The sequence below is a fragment of the Oncorhynchus tshawytscha genome, linkage group LG10 (assembly GCF_018296145.1).
Source record: "Oncorhynchus tshawytscha isolate Ot180627B linkage group LG10, Otsh_v2.0, whole genome shotgun sequence".
Classification (NCBI taxonomy): Eukaryota; Metazoa; Chordata; class Actinopteri; order Salmoniformes; family Salmonidae; genus Oncorhynchus; species Oncorhynchus tshawytscha.
In genome coordinates, this window is record NC_056438.1 from 18,418,482 (window position 1) to 18,442,119 (window position 23,638).

The 23,638-nt window shown below is 45.5% G+C and overlaps 1 protein-coding gene across 4 annotated transcripts in view; it reads right to left on the bottom strand.

Annotated features, from left to right (window-relative positions):
• Nucleotides 1-23,638, bottom strand: part of svep1 (sushi, von Willebrand factor type A, EGF and pentraxin domain containing 1) — a 154,049-nt gene that overhangs the window by 64,013 nt on the left and 66,398 nt on the right. For 3 of the 4 annotated variants that reach the window (XM_042328266.1, XM_042328265.1, XM_042328267.1), the window contains 11 exons: nt 23,156-23,314; nt 21,160-21,339; nt 18,983-19,162; nt 15,118-15,312; nt 11,790-11,908; nt 11,397-11,526; nt 7,379-7,486; nt 4,181-4,312; nt 2,748-2,939; nt 1,740-1,861; nt 1,234-1,339 (listed from right to left, as the gene is read on the bottom strand). In XM_042328266.1, coding sequence (XP_042184200.1) covers nt 1,234-1,339; nt 1,740-1,861; nt 2,748-2,939; nt 4,181-4,312; nt 7,379-7,486; nt 11,397-11,526; nt 11,790-11,908; nt 15,118-15,312; nt 18,983-19,162; nt 21,160-21,339; nt 23,156-23,314 — 1,623 coding nt within the window. Of the gene's footprint in view, nt 1-1,233; nt 1,340-1,739; nt 1,862-2,747; nt 2,940-4,180; nt 4,313-7,378; nt 7,487-11,396; nt 11,527-11,789; nt 11,909-15,117; nt 15,313-18,982; nt 19,163-21,159; nt 21,340-23,155; nt 23,315-23,638 lie in introns of those variants that run through there. The other variant, XM_042328268.1, reaches the window with a different exon arrangement.

Below are 23,638 nucleotides of genomic sequence, written 5' to 3' on the forward strand. Positions count from 1 at the left end.
ACAGAGGGGAGGCAAAGGGTAGACAGAGGGGAGACAGAGGGGAGACAAAGGGGAGACAAAGGGGAGGCAAAGGGGAGACAGAGGGGAGACAGAGGGGAGGCAAAGGGGAGACAGAGGGGAGGCAAAGGGGAGACAGAGGGAGACAGAGGGGAGGCAAAGGGGAGACAGAGGGGAAGAAGAGGGGAGGCAAAGGGGAGACAGAGGGGAAGAAGAGGGGAGGCAAAGGGGAGACAGAGGGGAGGCAGAGGGGAGACAGAGGGGAGGCAGAGGGGAGGCAAAGGGGAGACAGAGGGGAAGAAGAGGGGAGGCAAAGGGGAGACAGAGGGGAGACAGAGGGGAGGCAAAGGGGAGACAGAGGGGAGGCAAAGGGGAGACAGAGGGGAGGCAAGGGGAGACAAAGGGGAGACAGAGGGGAGACAGAGGGGAGACAAAGGGGAGGCAAAGGGAGACAGAGGGAGACAGAGGGGAGGCAAAGGGGAGACAGAGGGGAGGCAAAGGGGAGGCAAAGGGGAGACAGAGGGGAGGCAAAGGGGAGACAGAGGGGAGACAGAGGGGAGGCAAAGGGGAGACAGAGGGGAGGCAAAGGGGAGACAGAGGGAGGCAAAGGGGAGACAGAGGGGAGGCAGAGGGGAGGGAAAGGGGAGACAGAGGGGAGGCAAAGGGGAGACAGAGGGGAGGCAAAAGGGAGACAGAGGGGAGACAGAGGGGAGGCAAAGGGGAGACAGAGGGGAGGCAAAGGGGAGGCAAAGGGGAGACAGAGGGGAGGCAAAGGGGAGACAGAGGGGAGGCAAAGGGGAGACAGAGGGGAGGCAAAGGGGAGACAAAGGGGAGACAGAGGGGAGGCAAAGGGGAGACAGAGGGGAGGCAAAGGGGAGACAGAGGGGAAGAAGAGGGGAGACAGAAGGGAGGCAGAGGGGAGGCAGAGGGGAGACAGAGGGGAGGCGGAGGAAAAGAGAGGGAGGGGTAGGGAGAGGGGAGGGCAAGGGGGTTGGGAGAGCGGAGAGAGAGGGGAGAGGGGAAGGGGTGAAGGAAGAGGGGGGTGGGTTATAGGGCAAATACATTAATGTCGAGGCTCTACTGCTTGTACAGTACAATCTTATAGTTGGGGCAAGGAGTTTTTACAGGCAACATGACCTGTCCAGGAATAAAAAATCTGGGCCGTTCGTATAACCTATAACAAGGTCACATGGTCAGGGAAAACTCCTGGCCCAATAGTAATTGAAAAGGTCTTACCGATGGCGAATCCATTCTCATAGTCGTAGTTGTACTCCAGACAGTGGCCCTGTGACATCACATCTAACTTGCAGGCAACATCATCATTACTGCAGATGGTCGGGAGCTATGGATACAGTTGAGAGAGAAAGGAAACATATTGTGTGTGTGTGTGTGTGTGTGTGTGTGTGGTGTGTGTGTGTGTGTGTGGTGTGTGTGGTGTGTGTGGTGTGTGTGTGTGTGTGTGTGTGTGTGTGTGTGTGTGTGTGTGTGTGTGGGTGGTGTGTGTGTTGTGTGTGTGTGTGTGTGTGTGTGTGTGTGTGTGTGGTGTGTGTGTGTGTGTGTGTGTGTGGTGTGTGTGTTTGTGTGTGTGTGTGTGTGTGTGTGTGTGTGTGTGTGTGTGTGTGTGTGTGTGTGTGGTGTGTGGTGTGTGGTGTGTGTGTGTGTGTGTGTGTGTGTGTGTGTGTGTGTGTGTGTGTGTGTGTGTGTGTGTGTGTGTGTGTGTGTGTGTACTCCTGTGTTCTCACCATGTCTCCTAGTTTAGTGCTGAACTCCCCGGTGAAGGACTTGACCAGATCCAGGTCATCACAGCGAGAGGCTTTGAACAGCATCTCAAAGGGCTTAATCCCATGGTTGGCAATACGGTTCACTGAGATAGAGGGACAGGACACACAGACAAACATACAATTTCATTTCAATGATGAATAGCATGCATGTACAGCTACTGTAACTGTAATATAAGAGGTGGCAAGAGAGGATGCGACTAAATACGAAGTGTTTCTATCACTGGTACTATTTTCACAATCATGTGGTGGACCTTCAAAACTCTTTGTACAAAACTCCAAACTGGTAACACTAGTAAACCAGCCAGTCTTACATTTAAAACCTTTCATTGTGCATTCCTTTTGTTTTACGACATCTTAACCCCAAATAAAAGTTTACTGTGAAATTTAATGAGTACGTTGGTTTAATCACCAAAACACAATATAATGACATCTTCCATATTAAGTCATTTTAACAACCAGTTAATCCAATAGCAAATTTAAGAAACATGATTCAAAATGGCCCTTTAATGTAGTTTGCAACAGTACTGTAAATTACAATACATGACACTGTTTTCACATTAGGCACGACCCATTCAAATTGATCAAATGTCCTCATTGTTCATGCACCTGGGGATCAACCTTTCGGCACGGCGAATCCAAGCCTGACATTCTGTAGATGTGACATCATTGCCTATCTCATCCATGGCCTGAAGTAGGGTGATACGCTCATGGGGATGGCAATCATACATCTTAGAGGTCTGAAACAATGAGTTTTGTACTGAGTTGTGAAAATTGACCACATACTGGTGAAAATTGACCACATACTTGTGAAAATTGCACCAAAGTGATGAAAAAAAAACAGCCAAAGAAAATGTACTGCAGGTGTCTGTCCCAAATGGCAGCCACACCCAAAGACCAGGGTTCCAAGTAGTGTACTATATAGTGAACAGGGTTCCATTTGGGATGCAGCCTATGACTAAGGTCACTCACAGGAGCAGTCGGGTCTGTCGGGCGAGTGTGGCGGCTCCCACACTCCGTTGTTAGCACAGAAGTAGCTGTGGACGTCCTGCTGTGTGAAGCTGTATCCGTCTTTACAGTACAGAGTACAGTTGACCCCGTCCTCCTCTTCTGAACAGGAGAACTCCCCATTCACTGGGACGAAGGGCTGTTCACATGTAGACCCTGGAATATAACAGAGACACGCAGAGCTTCATCGGTAATGTAGTTATGGGGCTGGCTGAATTCTATTAAATAAAATACATATTGTATTTATTTTGTGTGCACCCAGTCTCTACATTGATAGGTAATGTAGTACAATATGGAGAAAGGAAAGTGGATATCAAATGTGAAGTACAGAACCAAACAGTTGATTAGAGATTTCATCCTATTCCAAAATAGTGAAGCTCTGCTTCAACCAAATAAAAACATATATTAAATATGACATAAGTACATGAACATTAAAACAAATGCCGTAGTTGAATGAAGATCTAAGTGCTTGTGCTGTACAGGCCTACCTTGTAAAGCCACAACACAGCAAAGATAGATATGTACAGAATAAACTAGTAAACTCTAGAATACTCTGGTCATCTCTAGTAAACTCTGGTCATTTCTAGTATACTCTAGTATACTCTAGAATACATTGGTCATCTCTAGTAAACTGGTTAACTCTAGTATACTCTAGTATACTCTAGAATACTCTGGTCATCTCTAGTAAACTCTGGTCATTTCTAGTATACTCTAGTATACTCTAGAATACATTGGTCATCTCTAGTAAACTGGTTAACTCTAGTATACTCTAGTATACTCTAGAATACTCTGGTCATCTCTAGTAAACTCTGGTCAAATCTAGTATACTCTAGTAAAGTCTGGTCAACTCTGGTCAACGAGCAAATTCTGGTAAACTCTGGTCAACGCTAGTCTACTCTGGTCAACTCTAGTCTACTCTGATCAACTCTAGTCTACTCTGATCAACTCTAGTCTACTCTGATCAACTCTAGTCTACTCTGGTCAACTCTAGTACACTCTGGTCAACTCTAGTACACTCTGGTCAACTCTAGTACACTCTGGTCAACTCTGGTCAACTCTGGTACACTCTGGTCAACTCTAGTACACTCTGGTCAACCCTAGTACTCTCTGGTCAACCCTAGTACACTCTGGTCAACCCTAGTACACTCAGGTCAACCCTAGTACACTCAGGTCAACCCTAGTACACTGGTCAACTCTAGTCTACTCTGGTCAACTCTAGTACACTCTGGTCAACTCTAGTACACTCTGGTCAACTCTAGTACACTCTGGTCAACCCTAGTACACTCTGGTCAACCCTAGTACACTCTGGTCAACCCTAGTACACTCTGGTCAACCCTAGTACACTCTGGTCATCTCTACTATGCTCTAGTAAACTCTAGTAAACTCCTTCCTTTTACCTTGTACAGTGATGGTGAGGTGGCAGGTGCGGTTATTGCCTGCCTGATCCGTAGCTGTGTAGCTCACCACCGTCTCTCCGACAGGGAATAAAGAGCCTGGTGTGTGCGTGGTGGACACACTCAGACGCCCACCTGAGAATGGTACACAACACACAAAAACAATAACTAACACTTATATATGCAGACCGTCTCTGGGACATTGAAGCAGAGACAAACTCTGTACCAACTATGTACTTTGGTTTTCTTATCCTTCGTTGGATCATGGGTTTAAATCCCGGGTTTAACCCTCGAAAGTCAAATGTCTTGTCATTGTCACTGCTGCTCCCGAGTGGCGCAGTGGTCTAAGGCACTGCATCTCAGTGCTAGAGGCGTCACTACAGACCTTGGTTCGATTCCAGGCTGTATCACAATCAGCCGTGATTGGGAGACCCATAGGGCGGTGCACAATAGGCCGTCATTGTAAATAAGAATTTGGTCTCAGCTGACATACCTAGTTACATAAAGGTTAAATGAAAATAAAATACAAAATAAATAATGTTTAAAAGACACCTAGATAAAGTACAGTATTTTAATAGCCCTGCAGAGAGCAGTGGTGGGTCAGTTACCATAGATGGGCAGAATGAGTCACTCTAGTCCTGGTTAACCACAACAGTTATACAAAGGCAGGGCATGTTGACACATGTTGGAACGGCTGGTCTCTCTCTCAGAGCATCACATGGTATCAGAATAAATAATATCATCATCATCTGGGCAGACTGGGGGTATTTGCTACCGTCTGGATAAATTAATAGATGGAGGGATTGATGAAGGGATGGATTAAAGAGAGAAAGAGAGAGAGAAAAAGAAAGATACTGTCCTAGGCACAAAGACACAAAGACACACACACACACACCGTCCCCAGGGGAAGCCTTGTACTACAGCAGTTTACTGATTCACCAAGTCAAGGGCTTGATGATTAGTAGACAAGTTGAATCATGTGTGCTAGCTCTGGAATAGATCAAATACATGGAACTGCTGGGGGCCCAGAGGAGAGGATTGAGAACCACTGGTCTACATACAGACACAGCAGAGTAGAGGTGAACCACTGGTCTAGACAAAGACACAGTGGAGTAGAGTAGAACCACTGTTCTAGACACGGACACAGTAGAGTAGAGGAGAACCACTGGTCTAACAGACACAGTAGAGTAGAGTAGAACCACTGGTCTAGACACAGACACAGTGGAGTAGAGTAGAACCACTGGTCTGGACACAGACACAGTAGAGTAGAGTAGAACCACTGGTCTAGACACATACACAGTAGAGTAGAGTAGAACCACTGGTCTAGACACAGACACAGTAGAGTAGAGTAGAACCACTGGTCTAGACACAGACACAGTAGAGTAGAGTAGAACCACTGGTCTAGACACAGTAGAGTGGGGGGGAACCACTGGTCTAGACACAAACACAGTAGAGTAGAGGAGAACCACTGGTCTAGACACAGTAGAGTAGAGGAGTACCACTGATCTAGATACAGACACAGTAGAGTAGAGCAGAACCACTGGTCTAGACACAGACACAGTAGAGTAGAGGAGAACCACTGGTCTAACAGACACAGTAGAGTAGAGGTGAACCACTGATCTAGACACAGACACAGTAGAGTAGAGGTGAACCACTGATCTAGACACAGACACAGTAGAGTAGAGGATAACCACTGGTCTAGACACAGTAGAGTAGAGAAGAACCACTGGTCTAGACACAGACACAGTAGAGTAGAGGTGAACCACTGATCTAGACACAGACACAGTAGAGTAGAGCTGTTTTTATTTCCTCCAGGCTGACATGTCTGGCTGAGTGGTGTCCTGGCCGTGTCTCCCCTGCCAGGCAGTCAGTCTCCAACTAAATATAACCCAGGCAGCACCAGGGACCAGGGCGTGTGTGTGTGTGTGTGTGCGTGTGCGTGTGCGTGTGCGTGTGGGAATCAGGGCGTGGGCCTGATGGAAAAACAAAGCATGCTGACGTTGGAGTAATGTCCGAGTGACGTCGTCTCGCCGCCTTGGTTAAAAACCACAACTTGGTTATTTCTGTTTGCTGTTGATGGCATATCGTGTGTGGACCTTGGCAGGAAGGTAGTGTGTGTGTGTGTGTGTGTGTGTGTGTGTGTGTGCGTGCGTGCGCGTGTGCGTGTGTGTGCATGAGCTCAAATATTTAGTCTCTACTGTGTATGTGCTTGTGCTTGAGTGCATGCATGTGTATCTGTCTGACTGAGTGTGTGTATCTGTCTGTCTGTCTGTCTGAATGTATCTGTCTGACTGAGTGTGTGGATCTGTCCGTCTGAATGTGTGTATCTGTCTGTCTGAGTGTGTGTATCTGTCTGACTGACTGTATATCTTTCTGACTGAGTGTGTGAGTTCCCAGCAGGCCAGCAGCAGTGATGATGACAGGTTAGAGCCCTATAGAGAGTTATGGTGATGTTTCTGTCACCAGGGCTGCTGTTAGGGGATGTTCTGTCTGTTTGTCTGTCTGAGAGATTCAGTATTACCCTATGATGTGTGTGTGTGTGTGTGTGTGTGTGTGTGCGTGTGTGTGTGTGTGTGTGTGTCTGTGTGTGTGTGTGTCTGTGTGTGTCTGTGTGTGTCTGTGTGTTTCTGTGTGTTTCTGTGTGTCTGTGTGCGTCTCTGTGTGTCTGTGTGTGTGCGCGCGCGCGCGTGTGTGTGTGCTTGTGTTTAAGCAAGACCCTGTGTCTGCATACTGAGTGAGGTCATCCAACTCACTGAAACATAGCTGAGGTCTGATATCCTGTCTATACATTACTGTTCCTTACTCAGCTGTTTACTGACACACACACACACACACACTTACTTACTGCATACTGAAACATAGCTGAGGTCTGATATCCTGTCTATACATTACTGTTCCTGACTCAGCTGTTTACTGACACACACACACACACACACACACATACACTTCATTTCTGCATACAGAAACATGAACTCTGCAGTGTCTCTGTCAGCAAGTCTGTGGGTCAGCCAGCCAGAGAGGTCCAGTACTAACATCACCCTTTGACGTGTATATGTGTGTACAGTATATGTATGTATGTATGTATGTATGTATGTATGTATGTACGTATGTATGTATGTATGTATGTATGTATGTGAGAGAGAGAGAGAGAGAGAGAGAGAGAGAGAGAGAGGAAGAGGTGCAGTCTGGGATACCACACACCTGAGTTGTCGGAAAACTGTGGCACCTCCCAGGAGACGGCCGCCTGCGTGTCTGTGGCCTGGAAAGTGGGCGGTGACCTGCACCTGTCAATCACAGGGGGCTCCGTATCTAGAAAGGAACACCATCGCTGTTGTTAGGGAGACGACAAAGCTTGACCATGACAACCAACAATCTCCAGCTGAATGTTGACTAATTGGACTGATTTAGAGTTGAGCACTATTGCTATAGTAGGATTTATATCAGTATATTAGTATACAGGTAGTAGTATTCCTACAATCGGATAACAATATAGTGTAACCCTATGGTAAAGTAGGGTATGTTATGTTCATCATTTTAGTGGTATGTGTTAAGCATGTGTGTCTAATGAAAAGCCACTGCGTTCCTTCATTATAGCATATGGAAATATTCGGGGCTACAACAGTGCTTTCCCCCTTGGTTTCTGAGAGTATTAAGTGCGTGACACTGGACACCCTTCTTTTCCACACTTTGCGCACTTGAGTTTGCCACCTGTGACTACTGTGTAGACTTGTTATTGAGCTTTTATCCAAAGGGACTACTGCATGTGGCAGTCCAGGCAGGATCCAAAACCACAACTCTGGAGTTCTAAGCACCGCGCTCCCACTAACTGAGTCATTGGAAATAGGAACTACCAGAAGTATTTCCTGATAACGGAACCTGACCAGGAGAAACTCTGGGCGCTACTTAAAAGACACAGTATGACTAGAGCCTGTAGGCTATAACTGGGCCTGGAGTTTCTCACGGTCAGGTCATGAGGTCAGGAAAACTTAGGGTCCTGATCGCAATCACACGTTTCACATTGGTATTGCTGTGATGTGCTTGTGATGTTGGTTGTGATATGGTTACAATAAGGTGGTGTTATGGTTACGATGTGTTGGTGAAATGTGATTTGTGGATGTAATACATGGTTGTGATATATGGTTGTGATCTGATGGTTGTGATATATAGTTGTGATATGTGGTTATAATCTGATGGTTGGTTGTGATGTGGTTGTGCTATGTGGCTGCGATACGTGGTTGTGATATGTGGTTGTGATCTGATGGTTGGTTGTGATATGGTTGTGATATGCGGTTGTGATTTATGGTTGTGATATTTGGTTGTGATATATGGTTGTGATATTTGGTTCTGATATGTGGTTGTGATATGTGGTTGTGATCTGATGGTTGTGATCTGATGGTTGTGATATGTGGTTGTGATTTGTGGTTGTGATATTCGGTTGTGATATGTGGTTGTTATCTGATGTTGTGATATATGGTTGTGATCTGATGGTTGTGATATGTGGTTGTGATATGTGGTTGTGATATATGGTTGTGATATGTGGTTGTGATATGTGGTTATAATCTGATGGTTGGTTGTGATGTGGTTGTGATATATGGTTGTGATCTGATGGTTGTGATCTGATGGTTGGTTGTGATATATGCTTGAGATATATGCGTGTGATATATATGGTTGTGATATATGGCCATGATATATGGTTGTGATATATATGGTTGTGATATGTGGTTGTGATATATGGTTGTGATCTGATGGTTGTGATCTGATGGTTGGTTGTGATATATGCTTGTGATATATGCTTGTGATATATATGGTTGTGATATATGGCCATGATATAAGGGTTGTGATATATATGGTTGTGATATGTGGTTGTGATATATGGTTGGTTGTGATGTGGTTGTGTTATGTGGTTGTGATATATGGTTGTGATATGTGGTTGTGATCTGATGGTTGGTTGTGATGTGGTTGTGTTATGTGGTTGTGATATATGGTTGTGATATATATGGTTGTGATATATGGCTGTGATATATGGTTGTGATATATCTGGTTGTGATATGTGGTTGTGATATATGGTTGTGATATGTGGTTGTGATATGTGGTTGTGATATGCGGTTGTGATATATGGTTGTGATATATGGTTGTGATATATGGTTGTGATATGTGGCTGTGATATGTGGTTGTGATATTCGGTTGTGATATGTGGGTGTGATATGTGGTTGTTATCTGATGGTTGTGATATATGGTTGTGATATATATGGTTGTGATATATATGGTTGTGATATGTGGTTGTGATATGCGGTTGTGATATATAGTTGTGATATGTGGTTGTGCTCTGATGGTTGGTTGTGATGTGGTTGTGATATGTGGTTGTGATATATGCTTGTGATATATATGGTTGTGATATATGGCCATGATATATGGTTGTGATATATATGGTTGTGATATGTGGTTGTGATATATGGTTGTGATATATGGTTGTGATCTGATGGTTGTGATCTGATGGTTGGTTGTGATATATGCTTGTGATATATGGTTGTGATATATATGGTTGTGATATATGGCTGTGATATATGGTTGTGATATATATGGCTGTGATATGTGGTTGTGATATATGGTTGTGATATGTGGTTGTGATATGTGGTTATAATCTGATGGTTGGTTGTGATGTGGTTGTGATATATGGTTGTGATCTGATGGTTGTGATCTGATGGTTGGTTGTGATATATGCTTGAGATATATGCGTGTGATATATATGGTTGTGATATATGGCCATGATATATGGTTGTGATATATATGGTTGTGATATGTGGTTGTGATATATGGTTGGTTGTGATGTGGTTGTGTTATGTGGTTGTGATATATGGTTGTGATATGTGGTTGTGATCTGATGGTTGGTTGTGATGTGGTTGTGTTATGTGGTTGTGATATATGGTTGTGATATATATGGTTGTGATATATGGCTGTGATATATGGTTGTGATATATCTGGTTGTGATATGTGGTTGTGATATGTGGTTGTGATATGTGGTTGTGATATGCGGTTGTGATATATGGTTGTGATATATGGTTGTGATATATGGTTGTGATATGTGGCTGTGATATGTGGTTGTGATATTCGGTTGTGATATGTGGGTGTGATATGTGGTTGTTATCTGATGGTTGTGATATATATGGTTGTGATATGTGGTTGTGATATGCGGTTGTGATATATAGTTGTGATATGTGGTTGTGATCTGATGGTTGGTTGTGATGTGGTTGTGATATGTGGTTGTGATATATGCTTGTGATATATATGGTTGTGATATATGGCCATGATATATGGTTGTGATATATATGGTTGTGATATGTGGTTGTGATATATGGTTGTGATATATGGTTGTGATCTGATGGTTGTGATCTGATGGTTGGTTGTGATATATGGTTGTGATATATGGTTGTGATCTGATGGTTGTGATCTGATGGTTGGTTGTGATATATGGTTGTGATATATGGTTGTGATATATATGGTTGTGATGGCTCTGATGGTTGTGTTGGTTGTGATATGATATATGGTTGTGATATATGGTTGGTTGTGATATATGGTTGTGATATATGGCTGTGATATGTGGTTGTGATATATGGTTGTGATATGTGGTTGTGATATGTGGTTGTGATATGCGGTTGTGATATATAGTTGTGATATATAGTTGTGATATATAGTTGTGATATATGGTTGTGATATGTGGTTGTGATCTGATGGTTGTGATCTGATGGTTGTGATCTGATGGTTGGTTGTGATGTGGTTGTGATATGTGGTTGTGATATATGGTTGTGATATATGGTTGTGATATATAGTTGTGATATATAGTTGTGATATATAGTTGTGATATATAGTTGTGATATATGGTTGTGATATATAGTTGTGATATATAGTTGTGATATATAGTTGTGATATATAGTTGTGATATATGGTTGTGATATATGGTTGTGATATATAGTTGTGATATATAGTTGTGATATATAGTTGTGATATGTGGTTGTGATCTGATGGTTGTGATCTGATGGTTGTGATCTGATGGTTGGTTGTGATGTGGTTGTGATATGTGGTTGTGATATATGGTTGTGATATATGGTTGTGATATATGGCTGTGATATATGGCTGTGATATGTGGTTGTGATATGTGGTTGTGATCTGATGGTTGGTTGTGATGTGGTTGTGATATGTGGTGGTTGCGACCTGATCTCACCTATGACAGTGACAGTGAAGGTGCAGTTAGCCTGGTTCCCAGCACGGTCTGTCGCTGTATAGATGATCTTCTCCTCTCCTATAGGGAACAGCTGGGGAGGGGTGTACACAGGCTTCACCTGGACCAGGACCTAGAGGGCAAATGTCACAGATGACTGTTAGGAGTATTATTCATCATCTCTCATTGATTCCTTCACAGGACTAGTCATGTAAAGGATTCTTCCTTCCTTGAGAGTTTTTCCCTTGTTCCTTGACACTACTGCTTGGTCTTGGTTGCTTGGGGCTTTAGGTTTGAGTTGATGTTCTGCACCTTGTTGCTCTTGGTTTGAGTTGATGTTCTGCACCTTGTCACTAACACTCTAGAGGGGAAAAGAGACAACTCTCCTCCACTCACCTCCTCCCCAGAGTTGTCAGTAGCAGTGGGCACCTTCCAGCTGATGTTGGCAGTGCCACACCGCTCGTCCGTCTCTGCCACCACGTCTCTGGGGCACTGGATCCATGGGCGCTCCGAATCTGGATGGAGAGAGTGAGAAAATAAACAACAGATAAACGACAGTCCTAAGAATCAGAGTGGATGGATAAAGATCCCCCAAAAACCTAACAAGCAGGATGTCGGGGTCAATCTGGTTTCAATTCCAGTCAGTTAAATTGGACACGATGGGACTTACTCATAGGAGTGCCATTCCTCAACTGACAGGAATTTAGACGGAATTAACTCCAACTCTGCTAAGAACAATAAACGGTAAAGAAGGATATGAACTGACGCAACAAACCCAGGAGGAGACTTGGGCTTCGTCCCAAATGGCATCCTATTCTCATCCATTTTGACCAGGGCCCATCGGGCTCTGTACAAAAGTAGTGCACTACATAGGGAGTAGGGTGCCCTTTGGGACGCATCCTTCTGTCACATGTCGTCATGACACTGAGGGAGGGACTGTGATGTCACGACTAACCTCTGACCCCTCTCACACAACATGTTCTTAATTACAGAGTTCAAACACTCTGCCACGTTGACATCATCACCTCTTATGTGTCTGTCTCTATTATTGACATCACCTCTTAGCCAATTATGTGTCTGTCTCTATTATTGACATCACCTCATTGTCGATTACAGCTGTCGCTGTCTTTCTACACATCAATAACCTTAACCCTTTAGGATAGTGGTTCTGAACTGGTGGGTCGCAAATGTGGATTTATTTATTTTACATTTTTTTGCGGGGGATGAAAAAAATACTCCAGTCTAAATTTAAACAACTAATACCAGGTAGAAAGTGTGTCGAAATTATAATGAACTTAGATTTTTTTCAATTATTTATTCTTTAAAAAATATTTTTAATATTTCAATATTTGTGGTCTCAAACAAAAGAGCTTGCCAACATTCTTCACCAAGTATATGAGAAATGTGGAATTATTGACAATGAAATGATGTGAATGTTGTTCCATTGTTTAATATAATTGATACATTTACGGTCAATATAGCATTCAAAATAGTTTTCCAGGTTGCTTTTCGGCATAAAGAATCACAATGCAAATATTGGGTCGTGACTGAGACAACCTGGTCCATTTGGGTCCATAGCCAAAACCAGTTGAGAACCAGTGCTCTAGGCTATATGAGACTCCCTCTAAGCCTTGCTAAGCCAGGTAGGTCAATGTCAACAGAGAAGACTGCTTTACTGGTTTTTGTGTGAAAGTTCACAGCTGGAAAGGACTCATTTAGTGAGGTATCCCTCTTAAACACACAGCGTTCTGATCAGATCTGACAAGGATTTCTCTTTATTGGGCTGGAAATATTTCCCTGTTAGTGTAATAGACTGGAACCAGGTCAGCTCTTTCTTTCTCATCCCTCACTCTTTCTCTCTCTCCCTCCCTCCCCATCATTCTATCTTTCTCTCCATCTCCCTGTCTCTCTCACAATATCTCTCTCTCTCCCTCCCTCCCTCTCCATCTCTCCCTCTCCATCTCTCCCTCTCCCTCTCCCTCTCCATCTCTCTCCCTCCCTCACTCCATCTCTCTCTCCCTCCATCTCTCTCTCTCCCTCCCTCTCCATCTCCCTCCATCCCTCTCCATCTCTCTCTCTCTGTTTTTCTGTCCATATAAAAAAGAGAGGGATGATGAGTGCAGCTGTGTCAGTGAGACAGGAACCAGAGCAGATCCACCCTGGCCTCTACAACTCCACCCTGGTCTCTACAACTCCACCCTGGCCTCTACAACTCCACCCTGGCCTCTACAACTCCACCCTGGCCTCTACAACTCCACCCTGGCCTCTATAACTCCACCCTGGCCTCTATAACTCCACCCTGTTCTCTATAACTCCTATGGATAACCGACCCTATAACCCTCGTTCTTTTCATCTCAACGGCGTCCCCATACCTCTCTCCACTCGTTTCATCTCAACGGCGTCCCCATCCCTCTCTCCACTCGTTTCATCTCAACGGCGTCCCCATCCCTCTCTCCACTCGTTTCATCTCAACGGCGTCCCCATCCCTCTCTCCACTCGTTTTATCTCAACGGCGTCCCCATCCCTCTCTCCACTCGTTTCATCTCAACGGCGTCCCCATCCCTCTCTCCACTCGTTTCATCTCAACGGCGTCCCCATCCCTCTCTCCACTCGTTTCATCTCAACAGCGTCCCCATCCCTCTCTCCACTCGTTTTATCTCAACGGCGTCCCCATCCCTCTCTCCACTCGTTTCATCTCAACAGCTTCCCCATCCCTCTCTCCACTCGTTTCATCTCAACGGCGTCCCCATCCCTCTCTCCACTCGTTTCATCTCAACGGCGTCCCCATCCCTCTCTCCACTCGTTTTATCTCAACGGAGTCCCCATCCCTCTCTCCACTCGTTTCATCTCAACAGCTTCCCCATCCCTCTCTCCACTCGTTTCATCTCAACGGCGTCCCCATCCCTCTCTCCACTCGTTTCATCTCAACGGCGTCCCCATCCCTCTCTCCACTCGTTTCATCTCAACGGCGTCCCCATCCCTCTCTCCACTCGTTTCATCTCAACGGCGTCCCCATCCCTCTCTCCACTCATTTCATCTCAACAGCGTCCCCATCCCTCTCTCCACTCGTTTTATCTCAACGGCGTCCCCATCCCTCTCTCCACTCGTTTCATCTCAACGGCGTCCCCATCCCTCTCTCCACTCGTTTCATCTCAACAGCTTCCCCATCCCTCTCTCCACTCGTTTCATCTCAACGGCGTCCCCATCCCTCTCTCCACTCGTTTCATCTCAACGGCGTCCCCATCCCTCTCTCCACTCGTTTCATCTCAACGGCGTCCCCATCCCTCTCTCCACTCGTTTCATCTCAACAGCGTCCCCATCCCTCTCTCCACTCGTTTCATCTCAACGGCATCCCCATCCCTCTCTCCACTCGTTTCATCTCAACGGCATCCCCATCCCTCTCTCCACTCGTTTTATCTTTACGGCATCTTTTCCTCCCAACAGAACTCCTTCTACAGCCACCTATTTCACCTGTAAAGCATCTGGAGAAGCTGTATGCAATTACAGTGTTGTTCCCCCTGTCCTCAAACACAGCGATTGGTTCTGCTCTGCTCTGCTCTGGTATGGTTTGTGTTAGGGACAGCTCTCAGCAGAAGGTTAGCGCCATTCACATGGAAAGAAATACACAGAAAGAGCAAAAGGGGCGCATGGAAAACTGTCTCATGTGCACACACACACTCACACACACTCACACACACTCACACAGTATCCTAGGTGTTGTTACCTGTGCAGGTGGCTTTGTGGACGTTAGTGCTCCAGTCCCCAGAGGAGAGACAGCGTGCGTCCACGTCTCCCTGGAGACTGTAACCGTGGAGACAGGCGAGGCGGCACATGGTGCCAGGCTTCACTTCCCTCTTTCCACAGGCAGGGGGCGACCGCAGGACGTTCCTCAGAGTCACCATGGGGGGACAACGCACCTCTGAAGAGAGAGAGAGTGAGAGAGAGAAAAGGGTGTTGGAGAGATATTTATTGACAGTCACAAGAAATTGAGTTCACTACATGAAGCAGAGAAGCACAACAAGTTTCAGTAACCCAACTGGGGGAGGAAGAGAGGAGAAAAAGCTTGGAGCAGATATACATGCTTCCTGAGTTTTCACCCTTCGGAGATCAAATTTCTCTGGCCTTGAACAAGGCCTTGCTCTGTCGCAATAAACCTATTTTCAGGGGCAGTAAATCAGTTTTAGTACAAAAGAAACAAGAATGTTTCCGGAAATGACTCTAAGACCACAAAACTATTACAGACAAGTTGTTTCATGAATTTGTGGACATAAAGTGTGTGTGTGGCTTTGACCCAGAACCTAGTCCATTGGCTTTTAGATGGAGTTAGAGTCGTAGGAAAAGCAATAGGAAAAAGCTACGAGGCAAGTGGCGGGGATGAGGACTATAAAATGAACAGTGGACATTTCATCAGATTCAAATAAAATAGCCCATCCCTCTTTAGCGAATCAGTGATCACATTACACATCTACACAAACAAACCCTAAACACTGTAGCAGCCAGACCTGGGTTCAAATACTACTTCAAATACTTGTCAAATACTGGAGCTTGGCTTGCTTGAGCGTGCTTCTTGCAATTGAACCAATAGAAAAGTCACAAAAGTCCCAACCCCGCCCACCTAGCGCTCCAGGCCGGTTAAAGCAAACATTTCAAGTGTTTAAAAGATTTCAAATAATATTTGAACCCATGGTGCAGTAGCAGCTACCAGAGTACTGAAGTACCACTGTGAAAGGACCAGTAATGATGACAGTCTGTATCGAAGCATTCAGACCTTCACACAAACAAACTTTAACTCAATCACAACTCTCTCATCCTCCTACACCGGGGGAGATTGTAGTCGATAAACACAAATAAACATGAAATGAGTGCCTTTGGTTAGGCTGTACACGTCTGTAGTTATTAAATAGCTAGAGAGAGAGAGAGAGAGAGAGAGAGAGACAGTGACTCATTAGAGGTCAACACTGAGTGGCCGGAGGTTTGTGGGCAAAACACAACCGTTCTGCCCTGTTTTAGTGTGTTTGTGTGCCTGACCTGTGGTGGTGCCTTTGTGTGTGTGTGTGTGTCTGTGTGTGTGTGTGTGTGTCAGATACATATTTGTCTAGAAAGCCTTTTCATTCGAAGCCAAACAGAGACATTCAACCTACAAAGCTGTCATCAAGGCAAAGGGTGGCTACTTTGAAGTATCTTAAATCTAAAATCTGATATACTTTTGCTTACTACATGATTCCATTTGTGTTATTGTATAGTTTTCATGTCTTCACTATTATTCTACAATGTAGAAAATAGTAAAAATAAAGAAAATGAGTTGAATGAGTTGGTGTGTCTAAATGTCTGACTGGTGCTGTAAGTACTCACAGACCCTTTACTCAGTACTTTGTTGAAGCACCTTTGGCAGTGATTACAGCCTTGAGTCTTCTTGGGTATGACGCTACAAGCTTGCCACACCTGTATTTGGGGAGTTTCTCCCATTCTTCTCTGCAGATCCTGTCAAGCTCTGTCAGGTTGGATGGGGAGCGTCGCTGCACAGCTATTTCAGGTCTGGTGCCAGGTGCCCTCCAGACATGACGCTTGGATTTCAGACCAAATAGTTCAATCTTGGTTTCTTCAGACCAGAAAATCTTGTTTCTTGTCATCTGAGAGTCCTTTTGGCAAACACCAAGAGGGCTGTAATGTGCCTTTTACTGAGGAGTGGCTTCTATCTGGCCCCTCTACCATAAAGGCCTGATTGGTGGAGTGCTGTAGAGATGATTGTTCTTCTGGAAGGTTCTCCCATCTCCACAGAGGAACACTGGAGTCCTGTCAGAGTGACCATCAGGTTCTTGGTCACCTGACCAAGGCCCTTCTTTCATTTAAAAATCATGGAGGCCACTGTGTTCTTGGGGACCTTCAATGTTGCAGACATTTTTTGGTAACCTTTCCCCAGATCTGTGCCTTGGCAAAATCCTATCTCAGAGCTCTACGGACAATTCCTTCAACCTTATGGTTTGGTTTTTGCGCTGACATGCACTGTCAACTGTGGGACCTTATATAGACAGGTGTGTGCCTTTCCAAATCATATCCAATCAATTGAATTGACCACAGGTGGACTCCAATCGAAACTTCTCAGGGATGATCAATGGAAACAGGATGCACCTGAGCTCATTTTTCGAGTCTCATAGCAAATGTTCTGAATACTTATGTAAATCAGGTATTTCTGTTTTTAATTTTTAATACATTTGCAAACATTTCTAAAAACCTGGTTTCGCTTTGTCATTATGGGGTATTGTGTAGATCGATGAGGGAAACATTTTATTTAATCCATTTTAGAATAAGGCTGTAACGTAAAAAATGTGGAAAAATTCAAGGGGTCTGAATACTTTCTGAATGCACTGTAACTAGGAATAGAGTGACAAAGTAACAGGATAGATAGTAAACAGTAACAGCAAAGTATGTGATGAGTCAAATAAGTTAGTGTAAAAAGGGTCAATGCAGATAGTTCAGGTAGCTATTTGTTTAACTATGTATCAAGCTATTCAGGAGTCTTATGGCTCAGGGGTAGAAGCTGTTCAGGGTCCTGTTGGTTCCAGACTTGGTGCATCGGTATCGCTTACCGTGCGGTAGCAGAGAGAATAGTCTATGATTTCTGTGGCTGGAGTTTTTGACAATTTTTAGGGCCTTCCTCTGACACCGCCTGGTATCAGTCCTGGATGGCAGTGAGCTCAGCCCCAGTGATGTACTGGGTTGTACACACTACTCTCTGTAGTGCCTTGCGGTCAGATGCCAAGCAGTTGGCATACCAAGCTGTGATGCAGCCAGTCAACATGCTCTCAATGGTGCAGCTGTAGAACCTTTTGAGGATCAGGGTAAAGTGAGGTTTTAGTGGGGAGAGTGTGGTAAGGGGCAGAGTGGGGTTTTAGTGGGGAGAGTGGAGGTAGAGTGAGGTTTTAGTGGGGAGAGTGGAGGTAGAGTGAAGTTTTAGTGCAGGGGTGGGGGTAGAGTGGGGTTTTAGTGGGGAGAGTTGGGTAGAGTGGGGTTTTAGTGGGAAGAGCAGGGTAGAGTGCTGTTTTAGGGGGGAGAGTGGGGTAGAGTGGGGTTTTAGTGGGGAGAGTAGAGGTAGAGTGAAGTTTTAATGAAATGTAACTGTTAAATGAAATACAATGTCTAAATCTGGCTTCTCTACGGCCTTTGCATGTCTGTTCAGGGTGTGGATGCACGTCTAATTTACCCATCTACATCTGGCCTGTTTTTTCATTGTAAAGATGATTGTGTTCTTCATTGCAGCTGCAGAGTTTTAAAACAGACTATCACTCGAATATCTTTGCTTTAAATCATTGCACGCGCGAGCACTCTCTCGCAGTCTTTCTCTCTCTCTCTCTCTCTCTCTCTCTCTCTCGCAGTCTTTCTCTCTCTCTCTCTCTCTCTCTCTCTCTCTCTCTATAACCTCCATTCAAATTGCATCCAAAATAGATAACCCCGTTCTAGATAACCCTGTTCTAGATAACCCTGTTCTAGATAACCCTGTTCTAGATAACCCTGTTCTAGATGCTATGTTTTTAGTGGGGTACAGTGGGGTTTTAGGGGGAGAGTGGGGTAATTGGTTCCTGCAGGCTTACCCACACACCGTGGTTGGATCCCGCTCCACAGTGAGTCGGCCTGACAGCTGAGCCTGGTGTCTCCCTCCAGCCTGTAGCCCTCTGCACAGCGAATCTCGCACTCCGCCCTGTAGGAGGCGCCACCCTCGCTGCAGTTCATGTGTCCGTGCTGGGGCGGTGATAGGGCGGGACAGGAGCGCACTGTTGTTGAAACAGAGAAACACAGAGGAAATCCTAGATACTGGTCGGTCTAACCGTAATGACAAATTTACAGTATGAAAAGAGGGTGAGAGAGAGAGAGAGAGAGAGAGAGAGAGAGAGAGAGAGAGAGAGAGAGAGAGAGAGAGAGAGATTTTTTAAAAGAGAGAGGAACCAAGTAGCAGAGATGGAAGGAGATACAAAAATGAAATGGAGGAATGAAAAAAGAAGAATGATTCATCTGTCTAAAACATTAGCTAAATATTTTCTGAGAACTATCATTTGCTCTCCTGCAAAATCCCTTAATAAAAACCTTGATCCTGCAGGGCTGGTCCGTGTCAGCCTGAGGTCTAGAAGAGTGTGTTTAGTGTGTTGGTTTTCAGCACCACTGAGAGACAGGCTTTTAGGAGACCCCTCCCTGATGCCTTAACTGGCTGGGAGGTCCCGTACTGGAACTCATGCAGACACAGAGAGGCAGACAGACAGAGAGACAGACATCCAGGCACACATATGCACGCACAGGAAGGCACACAGGCAGTGAGCCAAGCACACACACACACACGCATGATCTCAATCCTCAGAGGATACGTTGACACGCCAGCCAGACAGTCTCCATACTAACTCTACACACCATGCCCGAACTTAACAAGCCCTCTTACTGACTATATACAATGTGTATGTATATATGTGTGTGTGTGTGTGTGTGTGTGTGTGTGTGTGTGCGCGTGTGTGCGTACGTGCTTGTTTTGTGTACAGTATGTGCGTGTGTGTTTTGTGTACAGTATGTGCATGTGTGTTTTGTGTACAGCATGTGCGTGTGTGTTTTGTGTACAGTGTGTGTGTTTTGTGTACAGTATGTGCGTGTGTTTTTGTGTACAGTGTGTGTGTTTTGTGTACAGTATGTTCGTGTGTGTTTTGTGTACAGTATGTGCTTGTGTGTTTTGTGTACAGTATGTGCGTGTGTTTTGTGTACATTATGTGCGTGTGTTTTGTGTACAGTATGTGCGTGTGTTTTGTGTACAGTATGTGCGTGTGTTTTGTGTACAGTATGTGCATGTGTTTTGTGTACATTATGTGCGTGTGTTTTGTGTACAGTATGTGCGTGTGTTTTGTGTACAGTATGTGCGTGTGTTTTGTGTACAGTATGTGCGTGTGTTTTGTGTACATTATGTGCGTGTGTTTTGTGTACAGTATGTGCGTGTGTTTTGTGTACATTATGTGCGTGTGTTTTGTGTACAGTATGTGCGTGTGTTTTGTGTACAGTATGTGCGTGTGTTTTGTGTACATTATGTGCGTGTGTTTTGTGTACATTATGTGCGTGTGTTTTGTGTACATTATGTGCGTGTGTTTTGTGTACAGTATGTGCGTGTGTTTTGTGTACATTATGTGCGTGTGTTTTGTGTACATTATGTGCGTGTGTTTTGTGTACAGTATGTGCGTGTGTGTGTCTCCCTGATAGGCCGATGTAACTCACAAATGTTTAAGAATGTGTTGAAACATCAGAAGGGTTAGAGGGACCATTAGAGAGGTTAAGGTTAGGGTTAGAGGGACCATTAGAGAGGTTAAGGTTAGGGTTAGAGGGACCATTAGAGAGGTTAAGGTTAGGGTTAGAGGGACCATTAGAGAGGTTAAGGTTAGGGTTAGAGGGACCATTAGAGAGGTTAAGGTTAGGGTTAGAGGGACCATTAGAGAGGTTGAGGTTAGGGTTAGAGGGACCATTAGAGAGGTTAAGGTTAGGGTTAAAGGGACCATTAAATAGGTTAAGGTTAGGGTTAAAGGGACAATTAGAGAGGTTAAGGTTAGAGGGACAATTAGTTGTTAAGGTTAGAGGGATCAATAGAGAGGTTAATGTGTGTGTGTGTGTGTGTCTGTGTGTCTGTGTGTCTGTGTGTCTGTGTGTCTGTGTGCGTGCGTCGCTGTGTGTCTGTGTGTGTGCGTGTGTGTGTGTGCGTGTGTGTGTGTGTGTATGTGTGTGTGTGTGTGTTCTACCACCCTCTCACCTCTGCAGCTGGGTGGAGAGCCTGACCATGTCCCGTCTGGCTGGCACAGTCTGATGCTGCTGCCCTGCAGGTCGTAGCCAGGCTGGCATCGTACCCCGCAGGCAGCATTGAACTGGTTATTACACACGTTCTGGATGAAGAAACCATTCTCTGGAGGAGACAGCTCAGGGCAGTACACCACTGGGGATGGGGAGAGAGATGGATGGAAGGAGAGAGAGACGGGGAGAGAGATGGATGGAAGGAGAGAGAGATGGGGAGAGAGATGGAGGGAAGGAGAGAGAGACGGGGAGAGAGATGGATGGAAGGAGAGAGAGACGGGGAGAGAGATGGATGGAAGGAGAGAGAGACGGGGAGAGAGATGGATGGAAGGAGAGAGAGATGGGGAGAGAGATGGAGGGAAGGAGAGAGAGATGGGGAGAGAGATGGAGGGAAGGAGAGAGAGATGGGGAGAGAGATGGATGGAAGGAGAGAGATGGGGAGAGAGATGGAGGGAAGGAGAAAGAGATGGGGAGAGAGATGGATGGAAGGAGAGAGAGATGGGGAGAGAGATGGATGGAAGGAGAGAGAGATGGGGAGAGAGATGGATGGAAGGAGAGAGAGATGGGGAGAGAGATGGATGGAAGGTGAGAGATGGGGAGAGAGATGGAGGGAAGGAGAGAGAGATGGGGAGAGAGATGGATGGAAGAGAGAGATGGGGAGAGAGATGGAGGGAAGGAGAAAGAGATGGGGAGAGAGATGGATGGAAGGAGAGAGAGAGAGATGGGGAGAGAGATGGATGGAAGGAGAGAGAGATGGATAGAAGGAAGGAGAGAGAGATGGGGAGAGAGATGGATGGAAGGAGAGAGATGGGGAGAGAGATGGAGGGAAGGAGAGAGAGATGGGGAGAGAGATGGATGGAAGGAGAGAGAGATGGGGAGAGAGATGGATGGAAGGTGAGAGATGGATGGAAGGTGAGAGATGGATGGAAGGAGAGAGATGGGGTGGGAGATGGATGGAGATGGGGTGAGAGATGGATGGAAGGAGAGAGAGATGGGGTGAGAGATGGATGGAAGGAGAGAGAGATGGGGTGAGAGATGGATGGAAGGAGAGAGAGATGGGGTGAGAGATGGATGGAAGGAGAGAGATGGGGTGAGAGATGGATGGAAGGAGAGAGAGATGGGGTGAGAGATGGATGGAAGGAGAGAGAGATGGGGTGAGAGATGGATGGAAGGAGAGAGAGATGGGGTGAGAGATGGATGGAAGGAGAGAGAGATGGGGTGAGAGATGGATGGAAGGAGAGAGAGAGGGAGGGAGAGGAGAAACATGAAAAAGACTCCGATTTCCTCTATTTGATGCAAAAGCCCAAATGCATGAACACACACACTCAGTTATTATACTGCATGTGCACGCACATGCACACACGCAAACACACATTTGTTTTACTATGCTTGTGGAGACCCAACTATTGTTTCCCATTCAAAATACTATTTTCCCTGACCCCTAAACCTGACCCTAACTCCTAAAACCTAACCCAAAACCTAACCCTTAAACCTAAATCTAACCCTAAACTTACCCCCTAAGGCTAAGATAGCCTTTTTCCTTTTGGGGAGCGGGAAAATGTCCCCACTTGTCCAAATGTTCCTTGTTTCACTATCCTTGTGAAGACTTCTGGTCACCACAAGGAGAGTAAAATAAAAGACACACACACACACATACAGCCCTCAAGCCTTGGTATTGAGGCTGATCCCTGCGGCAGATGCTTGGTTGTGGTGAAGCCTAAGGGCTTTGGGAACGTTAACTCCCTAGGGAGTTCTGCCGGTTTCCCTGATGCAGATTAAAGGGCAATTCCACTACTATATAATAATGAATATGAGGTTGAAAAGTGGTGGAATTGGACTTTAAGCCTCATTCTGGTTTAAAGGGTTATTTCAAGCATTCTCCATTCAGTATGCTTTTAAGTCCAGGGCTCGGCCTAGCTGGTGTCTGGGAGAAGCGTGGACAGTCTGGAGCCTCATACCTTCACAGGTCTTCCCCTGGGGCCTGTAGCCCTGCTTGCAGACACAGTCGCTGCGTGAGGTGCTGCTGGGCTGGGAGGTGTGGTGCTGGTCAGGGCAGGGCAGGCAGGTACCCAGGCCTCCAGGTGTACCCTCTGGCTTGTAGGTGCCAGGTGGGCACGCTGTACAGAGGACGCAGACACTCAGTGTTAGCCTCAACACAGATGACACTTAGCCTAGAAATGTAGTTTGTTGCCAGGGTTGGAGTTAACTCCATTTCAATTCCAGTCCCACTGAAATTCCAATTCCAATTCCATTCAATGCTTCCATGCTTTTGAATTAGGAAGATTTGGAATTGGAGATGGAATTTGGTTACTTTCTGAATTGACTGGGATTGAACAGGAATTGACCCCAGCCCTGTTAGTTGCATGTAAAGGAAGGACCGGTACAGACAGTATACACACACAAACGCAAAAACATGTCCATGGCCGTGAGCAAATTCTGAA